Source organism: Trachypithecus francoisi, unplaced genomic scaffold, assembly GCF_009764315.1.
Source record: "Trachypithecus francoisi isolate TF-2019V2 unplaced genomic scaffold, Tfra_2.0 Lachesis_group3, whole genome shotgun sequence".
Taxonomy (NCBI): domain Eukaryota; kingdom Metazoa; phylum Chordata; class Mammalia; order Primates; family Cercopithecidae; genus Trachypithecus; species Trachypithecus francoisi.
Window position 1 is genome coordinate 116,896,065 of NW_022681468.1, and position 21,483 is coordinate 116,917,547.

Here is a 21,483-nt window from a genome sequence, read left to right on the forward strand (position 1 = left end):
GGCAGGAGAATCGCTTGAACGTGGGAGGCAGAGGTTGCAGTGAGCCAAGATCATGCCACTGCACTCCAGCTTGGGCAACAGAGTGAGACTCAGTCTCAAAAACAAATACACACACACACACACACACACACACACACACAAACAAAAAACCCACTGGATTTGAATTCCAGCTCTGCCATTTGTCAGTTCTGTGTCTCTGGGCACGTTACTTGGACTCCTGAGCTTCAGTTTCTTTAGATATGAGGAATGGGTTATACTAACACCTAGCTCACTTGGCTGTAGTGAGGATTACTTGAGGCTTAGCAAGTGCTTGGCACAGAGTAAGATCTCAATAAGTACTACTGTTGGGGTTGGGGTAACTACCTTCAGATTCTAGAAGAGGGGTTTGGTTTTCTATGAGTGGCCCCAGAAGGCAAGATTTGGATCAGTTAATATAAGAAACAGACACTGATTTCAGCTCAGTATAAAGAAGTTACTTCTCTGAATTGGAGCTGCCAAGCAATGGAGCAAGCTTCACCAAAAGCTAATCAAGCTGTTAATGGGGTGACAGCTCCTAGAACCAATCACAGTAACTGAAGCACCTTGAGCCTCACTTTTGGGGACTAAGTGCCAAGTAACACCAACTTGTCACCATCACTGATCCTCTGTATGCAAGCTCCTGAGTCAGAGAGACCTGTGTGTGGATCCAGGTCCCACCACTCACTAGCTTTGTGACTTTGGGCAAGTCTTTACTGCTACGCCTAAGTTTTCTCATCTGTAAAGTTAAACTCATAGGGTTGTTGTCGTGGTTAAATGAACTAAGTCATTAGGTGAACTAAAGTACTCAGTGCTGTTCTTGGCAGAAAATAAGCACTTAATACGAGTTAGCTGGTGGTAGTAGTGATAGTAACAGTAATAGTAACAGCAGCATTAGTAGGAGTAGGAGTAGAACTCATCATTCATCTAACCATGGGAGCAAATGACTTCTGCTGCTAGAACTGAGAGTCAATGAGACAAGCTGTAACATTCCATGTGGGAAACAGCATGGTAAAGGTGCAGACACAGATGGAACAGGTGGGTGTGAAATGCAGCTGGCACTGTAGGGGAGGCCAACATGAGCATGGAGGGAAGCTGGAGGGAAGATCTACAGAAGGCAGCAGTTGAAGATGAAACTTTAAATGCCAGGCTTTACCCTGACAGGAAATGGGAGGCCCCCCCCCCAAAAATTAAGATAAACTTTGGGAGGAAAAACATCTCTCTTCCACAAGACACAGGGCTCTGCTAGATAAGGGGTACCTGGAGAGCTCCATGAGGCCAAGGGTACCTGAGATAAGGGCTGTGATGCCCTTAGAGTACTGCGAGAATTTCTGGAGGAGAAAAGCAAATAATAGTAATGAGCATTTATTGATACTTAGTCTTCCTACCACTTTACACGGTATAAGTCATTTAATTGTCCATAAAGAAGATTGTTTGTTTGTATTTGAGACAGAGTCTCATGATGTTGCCCAGGCTGGAGTGCAGTGCCATGACCTTGACCCACTGCAACCTCCACCTCCTGGGTTTAAGCAATTCTCCTGCCTCAGCCTCCTGAGTAGCTGGGATTACAGGTGTACACCACCGTGCCCAACTAATTTTTGTAATTTTAGTAGAGATGAGGTTCCACCATGTTGGCCAGGCTAGTCTTGAACTTCTGGCCTCAAGTGATCCACCCACCTTGGCTTCCCAAAGTGCTGGGATTACAGGCATGAGCCACCGTGCCAGGCCTAAATAAGGAATTGTTATTGGCATTCCCATTTTACAGGTGAGAAAACTAAGTCATAAGAATCAAGTGACTTGCCCAATGTCATATAGTTAATAATGGGAGTATCTGGACTTTGGGCCCAGTTAATCTGGCCCTAGAACTCATTCACTTAACCACTGTACTGTGACCTGAGACAACTAGGTAGCAGGCAGGGGTCTTAGGTTCTGGAGAGAATGGTGACTGGGGACATCTTCCCCCTCTCACTGTTCCATCTGCAGGTCTCCAACATGGCCCAGCTTCCTCTGATACTGTTAGCATTGGCTTTATTCGCCCTCTCCAGCTTAACAAAGTGAAAATTAATATTTAATTATTCTCCTAAATGAAAATCAATGACTGTGTTGGCCAGCCCCAGCAATGCCTGTGCCATCAATCTTTCCTCTGGGCCTGCCAGGGACAGCAGCAACTTTAGTCACCTGGCCTTAGGCCCATCAGCATGGAGAGAGGAGTGCCCAGCTCTCTGCTATCACTGGGTCCTGAGCACAGCTGCCACCTGCTGGAGAAGCAGGGACAAGACTTTAATCTGAATTCCTGCTGGCATCAGGCAGGACTGTCGCCATGGGACCAGAAAAGGCTGGGTCAGCCCCCAAAGAGAAAAGTCTGAAACCCCAGGGGAAATTTCATAGTTTGTTTGTTTTTTGTTTTTTGGGTTTTTTTGAGACACAGTCTCATTCTGTTGCCCAGGCTGCAGTGCAGTGGTGCCATCTCAGCTCACTGCAACCTCCTCCTCCAGGGTTCAAGTGATTCTCCTGCCTCAGCCTCCCAAGTAGCTGGGATTACAGGCACCCGCCACCACGCCTGGCTAATTTTTTTTGTATTTTTAGTACAGACGGGGTTTCACCATGTTGGTCAGGCTGGTTTTGAACTCCTGACCTCAAGTGATCTGCCCGCCTCAGCCTCTCAAAGTGCTAGGATTACAGGCGTGAGCCACCACTCCCGGCCAAGAATGTCATGGATTCTGATGGACTGACACCTTCTCTTGCTTGGCTCCTCTCCATTTGTCCCCTGACACGTTCTGTCCCTATGAAAGCTTGCCTCACTATTTGAGAACTCCTTCAAACCTCGGTTGATCTGTCCCACCTGGCTCCCACCTCCTGCAGCCTCTTCTTGATGAAGCCAGAATTCCTTCTTTTAGCCTCACTTTATGCTCCAGAATCCACCTGAAGAAGGTGAGGCCTAGCCTCAGCCCCACTTCTGGGATGCAGAAGCTGCCTCCCTATTTGTTTATCTCCCTGTTCCTGACTTCCCTTCCTTTGGGAAGCCATCCCTTCAAACACTGTGAAGGAGGCAGATGTTACTGAGTAAGGGAGTGCATTTGGTTTTGCAGGTTGTGCCCTGCACAAAACAGCTTGGGTGCAGAGGGCAGATGGGGGCAAAAATCCAGCCATGCTCTATTGACCAAGTCATGCTCATTATTTCAAGGCTTTGTCAGCCCAGAGGAAAGAGCACATTTTTTCTCATTCATCCCGGGGCTAGGGAGTGCCTTTTTATATTTATAGAAAGGCACTGCGTGTGCTAGCAACCACTTCATGAATGAGTCTGAGTCTTTGCCCTCAAGATGCTTCTTAAAAATGAGCCTCATTGCGTCTCACTGGGGCATACATCTGGGCAAGTAAAAGAGAGACTTTTACTTGGGGAGGGAGTCCCAGGGTCAAACCATAAAGGAAAAGGCCGGGTGCGATGGTTCACACCTGAAATCCCAGTACTTTGGGAGGCCAAGGCGGGCAGATCACTTGAGGTCAGAAGTTTGAGACCAGCCTGGCCACCATGGTGAAACCCCATCTCAACTAAAAATACAAAAATACAAAATAAAAATAAGTAAATAAGTGAAAAAAGAATAAAAAGAAATGGGGAGGGAGTAGATGCTTTGCAGAGGAGATGTTATCTGAGCTGAATCATGATCATATTTTATCATATTTGAGGATCTAGAAACCTAAAAGACAAGAAATTCTGGGGACAGTGTGAACACTGGCAGGGAAGGTGTCTAGCAAAGATGGCTAAGGCTCCACATGAGTAGAGAGAATCGTGCATGTTGGGCAGCAGTGGAAGCCAGACTCACAAGTTTTGACAGCCAGTCTTAGAATCTTGGGCTTTAACAGGAGCTTGCAATGGGGGAACAGAGGTGGATTTTAAGCAGAGAAGGGTAAGAGACTAGTTTCAAAAGATTACTCTGGGCCAGGCATAGTGGTTCATGCCCGTAATCTCAGCACTTTGGGAGGCTGAGGCTGGAGGATCGCTGAGCCCAGAAGTTTGAGACCAGCCTGGACAACATAGTGAGACCTTGTCTCTACAAAAATTTTTCAAAAATTAGCCAGGTGTGGTGGTGTGCACCTGTAATCCCAGTTACTTGGGAGGCTGAGGTGGGAGGGTTGCTTGAGCCCTGGAGGTTGAGGCTGTAGTGAGCTAACTGCACTAGAGCCAGAACAAGATCCTGTGTCAAAAAAAAAAAAAAAGAAAGAAAGAAAGAAAAAGAAAAGATTACTCTGACTATGGTGTGAAGAAGGTTGGGTTGGAAAGGAAGCAACACTGGAGGCTGGATTACCCTTTAGTGCAATGTTGCTTGAGTGCAGATGAATGGTGATGCTGGCCTAGAGCTGGAGATAGGCCAGGAAAGGAGAGGAGAGGTTAGACTTCAGAGCTGTTCAGGATATCCACATAGATTCTAGAACCAATGGGACTTGACAGTGGGTTGAATTAGAGGAGGGGATGAGGTAAAACAAACTACTAAAAATGACGACGTTTGACTTTTTTCTGTCCCACTCTGCCCTGCACCTCCTGACACCTTTCCCAAACCTACCAGTGTTCCCTTCCTCAAGAAGGTTCTAATAACTGTCTTCCCATGGAATGGGGAGTGCTGAGGGTGTGAGTGCTGAGTGAAAAGAATAGTTGGCATCAGGGCAGAAGAGTCTGAAAAGGGCGATGCTGAGCCCAAATGGAGGAATTTTAGACAAGTCAGGGCAGAGAGTTAGGTAGGGTCTTGCTCTCCTTTCTGCTCACTGGGGCAGAAGGTCCAGGGCCCTGTGCGTGTCTCTGCTGCCTCTAACCTTCCCCACTCCATTGCCTGGAATAGGTTGTTCTCTCTGACATTCTATCCCTTGAATTCCCCTCCAGGGCTGGGCTCTGAAGCAGACATGGGCCTGGACTCCATCTGGGAAATTCTTAAGAGAACAGGTGCTCAGCCAGGGCAAGAGCTCACCTGAAGTCCCAGGACAAGTTTTTGGCCCAGGAGGCAATGTCCTCTTTTCCTCAAGGGGGACTCCTGATTACCTCATCCCACTGCCATGTCCCTCCTCTGTCAATGGCAGGAATAAGGTATATATAATCGGTTGCCCAGGAAGCTCATGGGGGCAGCTCTCTTTCTCCTCCAGCCACACGTAACATACCTAAATCCCAGGTGTCCTCCATCACCACTGCTCTGTGGGGACTGAAGGCTCAGAGCCCTGCTCTCCCCAATTCTGTTCTTATTCTCTCAGGTTCCTCCCCTGGGAAGGAGGAACCCAAGAGGTTCATCCTTGTACCCCCAAACTCCCACCTTCCCCAACTCCCAAGCTATGAACCTGAGAGTCAGCCAATATGCCCTCTTCTTCCCAGGTCCACATATCCAGTAGAACTATAGTCCAGTTAATTCTTCCTATGCATCTGTTAAATCTGTTCATTTATTTCTATCCAGGTCACACTCACCTCTCACCTGTGCCTCTGATCTTCTTTCCTCTAATCACTCATTTTCCAATCCTTTCTCCACATAGTGACAGCTTATGGGATCCTTCATAAGACAAAACTGACTAGATGATTTCCCTACTTAATACTCTTTCCTGGCTGGTCATAGCGGCTCACACCTGTAATCCCAGCACTTTGAAAGGATGAGGTCCAAGGATCGCTTGAGCCCAGGAGTTCGACACCAGCCTGAGCAACATAGTGAGACCCAGTGTCTACAAAAAATTTTAAAATTAGCTGGGCATAGTGGCACGTACCTGTATTCCCAGCTATTTGGGAGGCTGAAGTGGAATAATCACTTAGCCCAAGATTTGGAGTTTGTATTGAGCTATGATGGCACCACTGTACTCCAGCCTGGGCAGCAGAGTAAGACCACAGGTCAGGAGTTTGAGACCAGCCTGGCCAACATGGTGAAACCCTGTCTCTACTAAAAATACAAAAATTAGCTGGGCGTGGTGGCGGGCGCCTGTAGTCCCAGCTACCCAGGAGGCTGAGGCAGGAGAATTGCTTGAACCTGGGAGGCGGAGATTGCAGTGAGCCGAGATGGCGCCACTTCACTCCAGCCTGGGTGACAGAGTGAGACTCAGTCTCTAAAATAAATAAATAAATAAATAAAAATGTTTAAAAAATTTTAAGAATCCTTCCCTTCTCTGGATCCTCATTGCCTTTGAAATACAACAAAGTCAAAGTCAAAATTCCTTCATGCGGTTTTCACAGCCTTCCCTAATCTGGCCCTTGCCTACCTCTCAGTTTCATATCCTTAACAACAATAAAAACAACAACAATAACAACAACAACAAAAAACCCAGCCAGGTGCGGTGGCTCACTCCTCTAACCCCAGCACTTTGGGAGGCTGAGGCAGGCGGATCACCTGAGGTCGGGAGTTCAAGTCCAACCTGACCAATATGGAGAAATGCTGTCTTTACTAAAAATACAAAATTAGCCGGGCATGGTGGCGCATGCCTGTAATACCAGCTACTCAGGAGGCTGAGGCAGGAGACTTGCTTGAATTTGGAGGCAGAGGTTTCAGTGAGGCAAGATTATGCCATTGCACTCCAGCCTGGGCAACAAGAGCAAAACTCTATCTCAAAAAAAAAAATAAATTTTTATATCTGTGGTATCTACTGAGATCTAGCAATTGTCATTGTCGTCACAACTCTGCAAGGTAAGATCATGATTCCCCCTTCACTAATGTGGATATTGAGGCTCAGAGACCTTAGAGAAGCAAGTGATAGAGCCAGGATTGAAATCCACATCTATCTGCTAGGAAGAAATTTGCTCTCCCCTGGCTACTCCCATGCCAGGTGCTCACCAGAAACTTTGCTCCTTCAGACTTGCAGCTCCCTGTCCATACCCTAGCCATTCAGCGTGCTCAGCCACCACTCCTACCTCTCCTATTATCTCTGCATGGCCAGTGATCCCAGTCCTGCAAGGCTCAGGTCAAACATTGCTTCTTCTATGCAGCTTTCCTGAGTCAAATTTTTCAGCTGGAGTCTGCCTCTTCCACAGCCCTTGACCTTGCACTCCCCCGAGGCCCTGGTCCCTCTGTGCCTCACTATTTGTGTTCATGCCTTAAGAATGGAGTTGAGGCCGGGCGCGGTGGCTCAATCCTGTAATCCCAGCACTTTGGGAGGCCGAGACGGGCGGATCACGAGGTCAGGAGATCGAGACCATCCTGGCTAACACGGTGAAACCCCGTCTCTACTAAAAACTACAAAAAACTAGCCAGGCGAGGTGGCGGCGCCTGTAGTCCCAGCTACCTGGGAGGCTGAGGCAGGAGAATGGCGTGAACCCGGGAGGCGGAGCTTGCAGTGAGCTGAGATCTGGCCACAGCACTCCAGCCTGGGTGACAGAGCAAGACTCCGTCTAAAAAAAGAGAAAAAAAGAATGGAGTTGAGCAGCACTCCAATGCAAAAATCATGGGCTTCAGCCTCAGACAGACCTGGGGATAAATCCCAGCTCAACCACTTACCCACCATGTGATCTTAGACAAGTGATTTCACCTCCCTCAGCCTCAGCTTTCTCATCTATGATATGGGGACACTCGTATTCCCTTGCAGAGTGGTTGGAAGGATTTAGAGACAATGAAGAGTCCCAGGAAGGGCCTGGCACAGAGTGGGCTCTCAGGAAATGGTGACATTATCTTCCCCTCTGTGAGCCTATGACGAGAGAATCCCCATACAGATCATCACCGTCTCCCATGAAGAGATGCCCGGGGCTCGTCACAGAATACAGGAAATGCTGGCAGCATGCCTGAGTGGTGGAAGGTCTAGGTCAGGTCCAGGGGAGAACATGTGTGTACCACCCGATGCCCACTCTCTGTTGAAGGGTGGTGAAGTGGGTGGGAGGAGAGAAGGGGGCGTCCCCCAGAGCACCATCTCCCAGGAAACCCAGCCAGGGAGGAAGCTGCTATGGAAACTGCCGCTGTCACGTGTGCTCGTCACTCTAGGTTCCAGAAAGAAATTCTCAGGATCTATTTAAGAACTAATAAAATAATGATGGTTTTGCTCACCCTCACTGCCCCCCACCCCAGGCTTCTACTCTTCTGGCCTTCTTCCCTACCAGGCTCCTCCCTGCCTCTCCTGCACCTGCTTCCTGACCCTTCATCTCCTCTTTTCCTTCCCCTCTCCTCCAGTAACTCTCTTTCCTTGCCCCTTTCTAGGACTGTCTTTCTCTCACATCATTTCTGTCTGCCGGTGTTTCTTCATCTTTCCCTGTGTCTCTGCTCTCCATGGCTCTGTTTCTTGGTCTCTCCTCCACAATCACAGGTGGTCATGCCCAGGGACGGGTCCTGTCCTCCTGGTCCCTAGTCCAGGCCAGTCCAGACCTGTCAAGTTCGCCCTGATCTGCTTGGATTGATCTGTCATCCCCTCTAGACTGCAACCTGAGTCCTGTTGGTGTCTCGGCCCCCACCCACAGCCTGGTACACTGCAGGTGCTCCACCACCAGCGGGTGGGTGTGTCAGAGCCCTGGGTGGGAGGGGAGTTGCGCTGGTTCAGGCTTGGCCTGTTTTCCTTTCCCTTTTTTTTTGTAAGCCCTCCCTGCCCCTCCCACCCCCAAATTTGATCCAAAGGAAATTGCTCAACTGTGACTGCCAGGGCGTTACCATGGTTACTGGGTAGCACTTGTGGCTATGGTAACAGGAAGCTGCCTGTTGTCTCGGCAACAAGCATATTGGTAAGGGATGGAGTGGCCCCTGATTGGTGCAGAAGCAGAGCATTTCCTGAGGGGAGGGGGTCAGATCATCACCTTCTCAGGCCAGATGGGCATCAGTACCCCTTCCTCCATGAACGGGAAGGCCGCTGTTTTTTCCTCCCGGCACTCAGCTGCCTGCCCCCCAACAATAATTCCTCACCTCCCACGCACCCAGCTCTTGGCAGTTTACAAAGACCTTTTGCGTCCCCATTACCTCATGTGATCCCCACAACACCCATGAGAGGAAGGTGAGATGGGGATTCAATCATGAATTCACTCAGGGTGGTTGGGGGATGGGAATGTGGGGGGGATATATTGAAATCACCTAGGAGCGTTTTCAAATTATACAATCCCCCAACTTAAGAGCCTCATCTGGTTCCTTGGTGATTTTTATCTACACCTCATCAGGAACCCCTGAATTGAAAGGTGAAGTTGGTGGGAACGGGGAAGGGATGGAAAGAGAAGTCAAGCTGCTTTCCAGGCTTATAACTTGGGCGACTGGGAGGATCAGGTTGGGGCAAAAAAAAAAAAATCAGCTCTTGTTTGGGTATGTTGAGTGAAGGTGCCCGTGGGACTTTCTAGTGGGGATGTCCAGCAGGCAGCTGGTAACATGGCTCTGAAGCTCAGAAGAGAATGCAGGCTGGAGATACAGAGCTCTAAGTCAACCCTGTGTGGAGAGGAGCTGAGGCTGTGGGTGTGGACAAGACTATCCAAGAAAAGTAGGAAGAGCCAGACAAAAAGGGCTGAGAATGGCGCCTTGGAAAACTCCAGCATCCTCAGGGAAAAGGACCCTAGGGAGGGGATGAAGCGGGTGAGTGTGGAGACTGTAGTGATACAGCAGCTTGGGGAATGTTTTCCTCATTCGAAAAATTGAATCTGGCCAGGAGCAGTGGCTCACGCCTGTAATCCCAGCACTTTGGGAGGCTGAGGTGGGCGAATCACTTGAGGTCAAGAGTTCGAGACTAACTTGGCCAACATGGAGAAATCCTGTCTCTACTAAAAATACAAAAATCAGCCGGGCCTGGTGGCACGTGCCTGTAATTTCAGCTATACAGGAGAAGAAGAAAAATTGAATCTGAGAAAGGATGGCTTACTTAGAGTCATACAACTATTAAATGACAAGTTGAGGGCAGATAGCACTGAGTCTGATTCCCAGACTCTTTCATCTAAATGACACATAGCATGATAGTCTCCATTTTAGACATAAAACACAAATCTGCAGTATCAATTCTACCCTCCTTCCCAATTCTCTCATGCAAAGCCTTTAAATAAGTCCAGAAGCCAGAGGGACAGGCCTCACATAGCCCCTACCCAGAGCCCCAGGCAGAAAAGTCTCTTTAGCCGCTTCATTCCACCTTGTGCTTACCACTAAGTTCCTGTCACCCATCCCTGCCAGTTTCAGCACCTTCTAAATTCCTGGGTTTAAGGAAGGAATCTTGGAGAAAATCTGTAATCCCAGTGCGGAAGTGATGGAGTGCAGAGTTCAAAGGGGCTAGAGCTCAGATCCTGAGGAGTCCAGGGGTCGAGAAGCTGGGGGCTCCAGGACCAGGCAGTCACGCTGAATGGGTGTGTTGGTCCGATGTCTTTCAGATGAATCGTCCGATCCAAGTGAAGCCAGCTGCCAGTGAGGGCCGAGGAGGTAACGTCCCCGTCTGACCAACCTCAGGCTGCGACCCGTGTAAGGGAGGGTGGGCCCACACCTGGAGTCAGTCCTACCCATGGCTTAGTATGAGAGCTTCCCTGGGTCAAGGGGACAGGTGGGGCTCAGAGTTGCTGAGCCCCAGAAATAGCTCAGCCTTCCCTACTCAGACTGAGCAGGGCTGGGGTTCTGAGGAGCCCAGACCCAGAAGAGGCAAGAAGGGCCTAAACAGATGCCAGTGATAGAGAAAGGGAGTTCTTGCCACTTACCCTTGGAGAGACATCATTCCTGTTTTGCCACATGGAACTTTCAGGATTTCGTTGTTGTTGTTTTTAAGAATCAGGTGAGGGGGGAGCCGGGCACGGTGGCTCAAGCCTGTAATCCCAGCACTTTGGGAGGCCAAGACGGGTGGATCGCGAGATCAGGAGATCAAGACCATCCTGGCTAACACGGTGAAACCCCGTCTCTACTGAAAAATACAAAAAAAAAAAACTAGCCGGGCGAGGTGGCGGGCGCCTGTAGTCCCAGCTACTCGGGCGCCCCAGCTACTCGGGAGGCTGAGGCAGGAGAATGGCTAAACCCGGGAGGCGGAGCTTGCAGTGAGCTGAGATCCAGCCACTGCACTCCAGCCCGGGCGACAGAGCGAGACTCCGTCTCAAAAAAAAAAAAAAAAGAATCAGGTGGGGGTTATTCTCCTTCTCTAGATCCTTCTGATATCAGAGAACACAGTCTACTCCGGATTGAGGCCATTCCTTCATTGTAATTGCCTGGTTGTTCATGGTAAAAGATGAGGCCGGTACAACAGACTTTATGAGCCATAGTAAGTCCTCTATGCTGAGGACCATGTAAATCTCTGATAGCTACACTTTCCTGGTAGAGAAAAATCAGAGCTCCTTAAGAACAGGAGGTGGGCTGGACACGGTGGGTCACACCTGTAATCCTAGCACTTTGGGAGGCTGAGGTGGGTGGATCATTTGAGGCCAGGAGTTTGAGACCAGCCTGGGCAACATGGTGAAACCCCGTCTCTACTACGAATAGAAAAATTAGCCAAGTGTGGTAGTGGATGCCTGTAATCCCAGCTACTTGGGAGGCTGAGGCAGGAGAATCACTTGAACCTGGGAGGTGGAGGTTGTAGTGAGCCAAGATCATGCCACTGCACTCCAGCCTGGGCAACAGAGCGCAACTCTGTATCAAAACAAAAACAAAACCACATAGGACAGGTAGAGAGCCTGTGCTTTCTTCCGACCAGCTGGGTTCTGGTCAGCTTCCGTGCTGTAAAGGCAATGCTAGCTTCTGGTGTCAGTTCTTGGTGTTTTTCTCACCCTCGGATCTTAGATCCTTCCGGTGTATCAGCCTATAGCCCTCCCTGATGTCTGCTGACTCTTTCTCTTGGGTAAGACTCTCTTCCTGTCCTACCCAAGATGAGCCATGGCTTTGCTAGCTGAAAGAAACTGCCCAAGTTCAGGAACAGAATGGAACCCAAGTGATATAAACATGTATTGAGTCCTACTAATTCTGTACCCCTCTCAGACTTCATGCTCAGTCTGAGAACCCACACACAGTTCTGGTGATTTTGTGGTTCCATTGTGAAGTTTGTTCCTCCAAGAACAAACACAACCTAATGCTTTAGAAAGTCACAACCTAACACAACCTAATGGTTTAGAAAGTCAACTTTTTGGCCGGGCGCGATGGTTCATGCCTGTAATCCCAGCACTTTGGGAGGCCAAGGTGGGAGGATCACGAGGTCAGGAGGTCGAGACCATCCTGGTTAACACGGTGAAACTCCGTCTCTACTAAAAACACAATAATTAGCCGGGTGTGGTAGTGGGCACCTGTAGTCTCATCTACTTGGGAGGCTGAGGCGGGAGAACGCCTTGAACCCGGGAGGCAGAGCTTGCAGTAAGCCAAGATCGTGTCACTGCACTCCAGCCTGGGTGACAGAGCGAGACTCCATCTCAAAACAAACAAACAAACAAACAAACAAAAAAGAAAAACAAAGAAAATCAACTTTTTAAAATGGCATTGGATTTTGCTTTTAAAATGTAACATTTGACAACAATGTGGAACAGCCTGTCCCATTTAAGTTTTATATCCGTGACCTCAAACATTCTATAAACCTTCAGAATCAATGGTCACACCTGACCAGATATATTTACACCAGTGAGCCCGTGTTTTCTAAAATTATTCCTGAAATCAAATCCCTTAGTTTAACATTGATTAATAATGGCTTCTTTATCTGATAAGAGTACTGATGTCAATGAAAACAATCTAAGGGATATCAAGGCCAACATATTCTTCCAAAACCTTCCACTTTCTTCTGGAAGGGATTATTGCATGATTTTTCTTCCCATCAAGTAGGGATCATCAGCTCAAATACTACAGGAGCCCAGGTAGGTAACCTTAAATGGGTGAGACCCCCATGATTTAATAAAATAATTTACAGCTGGGCACGCAAGCTGGTGCCTGTAATCCCGGCACTTTAGGAGGCCAAGGTGGGAGGATGACTTGAGCTCACAAGTTTGAGACTAGCCTGGGCAACATAGCAAAACCCTATCTCTGCAAAAAATATACAAAAATAAGCTGGTGTGGTGGCATACATCTTTAGTCCCAGCTACTCGGGAGGCTGAAGCAGGAGGATTACTTGAGCCCAGGAGTTAAGATGACGCCACTACACTCCAGCCTAGGTGACAGAATGAGATCCTGTCTAAAAAAAAAAAAGTTCATTTTAATTATATTAAATGTTGGCAACGAATTCAATTTCTAAAAATAGACCAGCAGTGTGAGAGCCTACCCAACCTATAATTGCTTCTTTTTCCATCTGTCATAAAGGAGGATTGCTCTGTGCACACATGAGCTTTTTTATTTTTATTTTTTGAGATGCAGTTTCGCTGTCGCCCAGGCTGAAGTGCAGTGGCGCCCTCTCCACTCAACGCAACCTCCGCCTTCTGGGTTCAAGCGATTCTCCTGCCTCAGCCTCCTGAGTAGCTGGGATTACAGGTGCCCACTAGCACGCCCGGCTAATTTTTGTATTTTTAGTAGAGACGAAGTTTCGCCATGTTGGCCAGGCTGATCTTGAACTCCTGACCACAAGTGCTCTGTCTGCTTTTGGCTCCCAAAGTGCTGGAATTACAGGTGTGAGCCACCACACCCAGCCTAGCTTTTTAACAAAAAAAGCTACTTTATCTTCTGTCACTTGACTTTTGATGTAACAGTGTAGTAGTAGTCTTACTTTTAATCAATAAACATGAGGTTTGTGGTTGAAATAACCAACACACATATCGTATAATTTATGTTTTTATTTATTTACTGATTTGTCTGTTTATTTATTTATTTTTTTTAGAGACAGTGTCTCACTCTGTTGCCCAGGCTAGAAGGCAGTGGCACCATCATAGCTCACTGCAGCCTTGAACCCCCGGGCTCAAGTGATCTCCCTGCTTCCGCCCCCCGAGTCGCTGGGACTACAGGTGCATGCCACTATGCCCAGCTAATTTTTTGTATTTTTATTTTTTGTAGGGACAGGGTCTCACTTTGTTGCCCTGGCTGGTCTCAAACTCTTGGCTTCAAATGATCCTCCCACCTTGACCTCCCAAAATGTTGGGATTACAAGCAAGAACCACTGCGCCTGGCCCCTGCTGTATCAATTTTAATAGTTATTGGTAACACTTGTTAATTCTATGCCTACAATACAATTAATATTAGCAATACATCAGGATCTGTCTGATGGAAGATGCCAAGGTCCTTTTCTGTCATGGCCATCCCTTGCAGCCTTGGCGACACTTTTCTCAGAGTACCAGAGGTGCATCTGGGTCTTTGTGGAATATATTATAGCAGCCTTTTAATGTATTCCAGTGAGTTTGCATAAATTCTGTAGCTAAGTTCCACGCTGTTCCTATACTCCACACTTCAGGCCTATATTTTACATACTGTGGCAGCTACACATTGAGCAGTACACTATTAAAGGAAAATGCATCCAACTTTCTAAAATGAAACTATCGCCTAACATACATTAAATACACATAGTGTCAAAAACTTTTCCCTCAGGGCTGGGCGTGGTGGCTCACACCTGTAATCCTAGCATTTTGGGAGACCGAGGCGGGTGGATTGGCTGAGCTCAGGAGTTCAAGACCAGCCTGGGCAACACAGTGAAACCCTGTCTCTACAAAAATACAAAAAAATAAAGAAATTTATGATGCTAGAAAAAAAAAATAAATTAAAATACAAAAAAATTAGCTGGACTTGGTGGTGTGTGCCTGTAATCCCAGTTACTTGGGAGGCTAAAGCAGGAGAATCGCTTGAATCCAGGAGGCGGAGGTTGTAGTGGGCAGAGATCGTGCTACTGCACTCCAGCCTGAACAGAGAGAGACTCCATCTCAAAAAAAAAAAACTTTTCCCTCAGCATTTGTGTGTATTTGAACATGAACATTAAAATGTTTGTATGGGTAAAAATTCAAGGTTCATGTATTTTTGTTGTTATTTTGTTTTGTTTTGTTTTTGAGACGGAGTCTCACTCTGTTGCCCAGGCTGGAGTGCAGTGGCATGATCTCGGCTCACTGCAAGGTACAACTCGGCTCACTGCAAGGTACAGCTCCACCTCCTGGGTTCAAGAGATTCTCCTGCCTCACCATCCTGAGTAGCTGGAACTACAGGCGCCTGCCACTGCACCCAGCTAATTTTTGCGTTTTTAGTAGAAATGGGGTTTCACCATGTTGCCCAGGCTGGTCTTGAACTCCTGACCTCAAGCGATTCACCGGCCTCCGCCTCCCAAAGTGCTGGGATTACAGGCATGATCCACTGCGCCTGGCCTAGGTTCATGTATTTTTAAAATGTTAACCACAAATTATATGAGGTCAGAAATAAGGATCCCCACATCCCTCAGACAATGGTAACTAAATAAGTCTGTTATATTTGCTGTTTAGCATAGGGACTGTAGCTGATTTTTCCTCACTTACATTTTCTCTAGTTTGGAAACACCAATAAGTTAAACTGTAAGTACCGATCTTATAGGAAAAGTATTTTTTAGTCCTAAAGCAAAATATTAAAAATGATTGAATTGTATATTCTTTCCTCTTTCAAATTTCATAGCATAGAATCAATACATAAATCACAGTGGTGATTGCTCTGCTTGTTCCACTTCTCAACTTGGCTGTATCCTTTACTCAGCAAATATTTATGTATCCAAGATGCCTAAGGTACAGAAATAGGTTAGGTAATCAATCCATGCACTCTTTTGACTTTAGTTATTTTCTTTTAACGTTCAAACTTAAAACATGCTCCGAGGATTTTAAAATATATTTTGAGGCATCTCGTTTTTTAATCCTGCAATTTGGTTCAATTCAAAAGCCAATTATCTGTTATCCAATTAACCCTCCTATCACTATCTTATAATTGCTTAAGTAATTTCTGCCTGAATTTGCAAGGGTTTGGTTCGATGTCAGCCTGGATTTTGAGTATAACCATATATGCATATATGACTATCTCACTAGCAGAGCCATTTTTCTTGGATTTCGCGGTAGAATTTTCAGAATTTCACAGTACTGGGACATATTCTCTGGCCTAAATCAGAAACAGACCTTAACAACAACTGTTCTGTCACAGTCAGTTGACAGTCATATCTGTTATTGGTCCTTAGACGAATTTAATTCTAAAAAGTATTTTCCAACTAAGATTGGATAGGTTTCACCCGTACTACTTGACACTTTCCTCACGTTAACTCTTCACTTCCTGAAATGTATTCTACCCCCAAAGGTAATGAGAGGCGCTTTCCTTAGGCTTGGCTCAGAGCAGATCACCCAAAGCTGATTGTCAGAACACTTTTAGGTGTACAGTTGCTAGAGCTAAGTACATTCATATTGTGTAACCAATCCTCAGAACTTTTTCTTCTTGCAAAAACGGAAACTCTGCATCCATTAAATGATTCTATATTTCCCCTTCCTTCAGCCTGGCAACCATCATTCTATTTATTTCTGTGAGTTTGACTACTCTAGATACCTTATATAAGTGGAATCACACAGTATTTGTCCTTTTGTGACTGGCTTATTTCACTTAGCCTATCTTGAAGGTTCATTCATGTTGTAGGATGTGTCAGAATTTCCTTCCTTTTTAAGGCAGAATAATACGTCTTTGTATATATACACCACATTTTGTTTATCCATTCATCTGTTGGATATTTGGGTACCTTCAACCTTTTGGCTTTTGTAACTAATGTTGTTATGAATATAGGTGTACAAAATATTTCTTCAAGATCTTGTTTTCCCAGGCACAGAAAGACAAACACTGCATTATCCCACTTACATGTGGAACCTGAAAAAGTGGAGCTCAGAGAAGCAGAGAGTAGGATGGTGGTTGGCAGAAGTTAGGGGCATCATGGGGGGTTACAGTATGGAGAAAGGGGAGATGTTAGTCAAAGGATAGAAAGTGAAACAGCAGTAGGTAGTTTAACAGAAGGATGAAATTTTAGTGATTTATTGCATAGCATGGAGACTGTAGTTAATAATCATGCAATATGCATTTCAAAATTGCTAATAGAGTTAAATCATTTTCACCATAAAGAAGTGATAAGTAGGCAAGGTGAAGAATATGTTAATTAGCTACATTTAATCATTTCACAATGTCTACATATATCAAAGCATCACATTGTACCCCATAAATATATACAATTATTATTGGTCAATTGAAATAAAATTATAGATTAATTTTTGAAAAGACCCTACTTTCAATGTTTTTGGATCTATTCCCAGAAAAGGTATTGCTAGATCATATGGTAATTCTATTTTTAATTTTTTGAGGAACTGCCATGCTGTTTTCCATAGCAGCGACACTATTTTACATTCCTATCAACAGTGTGCAAGAGTTCCAATTTCTCCACATCCTCGCCAACGCTGTGATTTTCTGTTTCTTTGATAGCAGTCATCCTAATCGGCGTGAGGTGGGTGATATCTCATTGTAGTTTTGATTTGCATTTCCTTAACAATTAGTCATTTTGAGCATCTTTTCTTTTATTTGTTGGCCATTTGCATTTCTTCTTTGCAGAAACGTCTATAGGAATCCTTTGCCCATTATTAAATAGAAGGTTTGGTGTTTGTTGTTGTTGTTTTTACTATTTAGTTGTACGAGTTCTTTTTTTTTTTTTTTTTTGAGGCACAGTTACCCAGGCTGGAGTGCAGTGGCGCGATCTCAGCTCACTGCAAGCTCCGCCTCCCGGGTTCACGCCATTCTCCTGCCTCAGCCTCCGGAGTAGCTGGGACTACAGGAGGCCGCCACTGCGCCGGCTAATTTTTTGTATTTTTTTTTTAGTAGAGACGGGGTTTCACCGTGTTAGACAGGATGGTCTCGATCTCCTGACCTCGTGATCCGCCCGCCTCAGCCTTCCAAAGTGCAGGGATTACAGGCGTGAGCCACTGCGCCCGGCCACGAGTTCTTTATATATTCTGGATGTTAACCTCTCATCTTGATATGTTGTTTGCAAATATGTTCTCCTATTCCAGAGGTTGCTTTTTAATTCTGTGGGTTGTGTCCTTTGATGGACAGAAGTTTTTTAGTTTTTTGTTTTTGCCCTCCAATATATCCTTGTTAAAGTGTATAATTTTGATGTAGTCAGTCCAATTTATTTATTTTTACTTTTGTTGCCTGTGCTTTTGGTGTCATATCCAAGAAATCATTGCCAAATCCAGTCATGAAGTCTTTTTCCCCTCAGTTTTCTAAGACATCTATTTTTTTAGCTCTTACATTTAGGACTCATCCATTTTCATTTAATCTTGTGTTTATGGTGAAAGGTAAGAGTCTAACATCATTCTTTTACATGTAGATATCCATTTTTCCCAGCCCCATTTGTTGAAAAGACTGTCCTTTCCTTATTGAATGATCTTGTCTCCCTTGTTAAAAATAATTTGACCATATATAAGAGGGTTTATTTCTGGGATTTGTGTTCTATTCCATTGGCCTATATATTTATCTTTATGCCAGTACCATAGTGCTGATTACTATAGCTGTGTAATACGTTTTGAAAACAGGGAGTTCTTCTTCTTCTTCAAGATTGGTGGGTATTTGGAGTCCCTTGAGATTCCATATGAATTTTAGGAAGGATTTTTCTATTTCTGCAAAAAATGCCATTGGGAATTTATAGAGATTACATTAAATCTCTAGATCACTTGGAGTAGCATTGACATCTTCACAATAGTAAGTCTTCTAATCCATGAGCACAGGTTGTCTTTTCATTTATTTGTGTCTTCTTCTTCTTCTTTTTTTTTTTTAAGACAGAGTCTCACACTATCACCCGGGCTGGAGTGCAGTGGCGTGATTGCAGCTCACTGCAACCTCTGCCTCCTGGGTTCAAGCAATTCTACCTCAGCCTCCTGAGTAGCTGGGATTACACACACCCACCACCATGCCTGGCTAATTTCTTGGATTTTTAGTAGAGATGAGGTTTCACTATGTTGGCCAGGCTGGTCTCAAACTCCCAACCTTGTGATCTGCCCGCCTCGGCCTCCCAAAGTGCTGGGATTACAGGTGTGAGCCACTGAGCCTGACCTCTTAATTTCTTTTAGCAACATTTTGTAGTTTTCAGTGTATGAGTCTTTTTTTTTTTTTTTTTGAGACGGAGTCTGGCTCTGTCGTCCAGGCTGAAGTGTAGTGGCTGGATCTCGGCTCACTGCAAGCTCCGCCTTCCGGGTTTACGCCATTCTCCTGCCTCAGCCTCCCGAGTAGCGGGACTACAGGTGCCCACCACCTCGCCCTTCTAGTTTTTTTGTATTTTTTAGTAGAGACGGGGTTTCACTGTGTTAGCCAGGATGGTCTCGATCTCCTGACCTCGTGATCTGCCCGTCTCGGTCTCCCAAAGTGCTGGGATTACAGGCTTGAGCCATTGCGCCCGGCCCAGTGTATGAGTCTTTCACTTTCTGGGTTAGGTTTATTCCCAAGGATTTTATTTTATCTTATCATTTATTTATGTATTTTGAGACTGTCTTACTCTGTCACCCAGGCTGGAGTGCAGTGGCTCAATCTCGGCTCACTGCAAACCTCCATCTCCCAGGTTCAAGGGATTCTCCTGCCTCAGCCCCCTAAGTAGCTGGGATTACAGGTGCTTGCCACCTACACACGGTTAATGTTTGTATTTTTAGTAGAGACAGGATTTCACCATGTTGGCCAAGCTGGTCTCAAACTCCTGACCCCTGGTGATCCACCCACCTCAGCCTCCCAAAATGCTGGGTTTACAGGCATGCACCACCATGCCCAGCCTCCAAGTATTTTATTCTTTTCAATGCTATTGCAAATAGAATTGTTTGCTTTCATCTCTCTCTCACTCTCTCTTTTTTTTTTTTTTTTTGAGACGGAGTTCACTGTTGTCGCCCAGGCTGGAATGCAACAGCACGATCTCGGCTCACCGCAACCTCCGCCTCCCGGGTTCAAGTGCTTCTCCTGCCTCAGCCTCCCAAGTAGCTGGGATTATAGGCATGTGCCACCACGCCTGGCTAATTTTGTATTTTTAGTAGAGAAGAGGGTTCTCCATGTTCGTCAGGCTGGTCTCAAACTCCCAACCTCAGGTGATCTGCCCGCCTTGACCTCCCAAAGTGCTGGGATTACAGCCGTGAGCTACTGCGCCCAGCCTTTTTTTTTTTTTTTTTTGAGACAGAGTCTCGCTCTGTCTCCCAGGCTGGAGTGCAGTGGCGTAATCTCAGGTCACTGCAACCTCCACCTCCCAGGTTCAAGAGATTCTCCTGCCTCAGCCTTGTGAGTTGCTGGGACTACAGGCACATGCCACCATGCCTGGCTCATTTTTGCATTTTTAGTAGACACAGGGTTTCACCATGTTGGCCAGGCTGGTCTCGAACTCCTGACCTCATGTGATCCGCCCGCCTTGGTCTCCCAAAGTGCTGGGATTACAGGCGTGAGCCACTGTGACTGGCTTTTGCTTTCACTTAATTTCATTTTCAGATTTTTCATTGCTAGTGTATAGAAACGCAACTGATTTTTGTGTGTCGATTTTATTTCTTGCAACTTTGCTGAATTGGGTTATTTGTTGTAAGAGTTTTTTGTGTGTGTGTAATTTAAGTCCCTCCTGATGCCTGTTACATCTGGCCAGGAGACTGCTCGTCCTGGCTGCTTCCTTCCGTCACTTTCCCCGTGGCTTCTTATGCTGCAGTCGTCACTAAGAGTATCAGGAGAGAGTTGCTTTGCTATAATACAACTACTGCCACCAGCAAGACTTTCTGGGTTGGTTAAACTGAAAAATGGACCAGTATTTTTAGGATGTGTCTGGTAGTTGGTGCCCCAAGGCTGGACCTTTCCCTACACTGTCCCTACAATCATTACATTTCACCAACATGGAGGTGATTTGGTGTGAGTGGCCTAGAAACCAGAAACTTGAACACCTCAGGAATTTCTTTGGAACAACTTGAAGCAGAGGCTCCTTCCTTGAACAGCATCCTGGTGCCCTTTCTGAAGAAGCAGTCTGGACTGATTATGCTATGATTACTGGGATGTCAACCCAGCATCATTTGCTGCATTCAAATCCTCGACCTATATGACCAGCTGCACAAGGCAGCTTCATGGAGATGGGCCTCTGGGAGCCTAAGCCACTTGTTTTGGATTCAAAAAGCTTTTGAGGCCGGGCGTGGTGGCTCACGCATGTAATCCCAGCACTTTGGGAGGCCTAGGTGGGTGGATCACCTGAGGTCAGGAGTTTGAGACCAGCATGGCCAACATGGTGAAACCCCGTTTCTACTAAAAAATACAAAAATTAGCCGGGCATGGTGGCGTGTGCCTATAATCTAGCTACTCAGGAGGCTGAGGCAGGAGAATCACTTGAACCCGGGAGGAGGAGGTTGCAGTGAGCTGAGATCGCACCATTGTTCTCCAGCCTGGGTGACAGAGCAAGACTCAGTCTCAAAAAAAGAAAAAAAAAAAATAAGCATTTGATAGAAGATCAAGCAGTACACATCAGTTGCCAACAGGAAAATGTAGTTATACCATTCAATCCTATGGCTTTCCAACTATGTCTCAACTCTACACTGATGCTGCTTTCTAATTCCTTCCAATCCAGGATGGTTGAGCCTCCATGTTTGATATTCCCATCTTTCTAGGATCCTACCCACCACTAATGGGATACTTTTATTCAGACATTTCTGATTTGCCTCTTGTAGCATCCGCTTTTTACCAAAAT

General features: G+C 46.1%; 1 protein-coding gene across 7 annotated transcripts in view; it reads left to right on the forward strand.

Annotated features, from left to right (window-relative positions):
- The window catches only part of CELF6 (CUGBP Elav-like family member 6), a 36,216-nt gene that overhangs the window by 5,708 nt on the left and 9,025 nt on the right, over positions 1 to 21,483 (forward strand). For 5 of the 7 annotated variants that reach the window (XM_033189487.1, XM_033189488.1, XM_033189492.1 and 2 more), the window contains exon 3: positions 10,277 to 10,325. In XM_033189487.1, the coding sequence (XP_033045378.1) occupies positions 10,277 to 10,325 (49 nt within the window). Of the gene's footprint in view, positions 1 to 8,426; positions 8,935 to 9,268; positions 9,498 to 10,276; positions 10,326 to 21,483 lie in introns of those variants that run through there. The other 2 variants (XM_033189493.1, XM_033189494.1) reach the window with 2 other exon arrangements.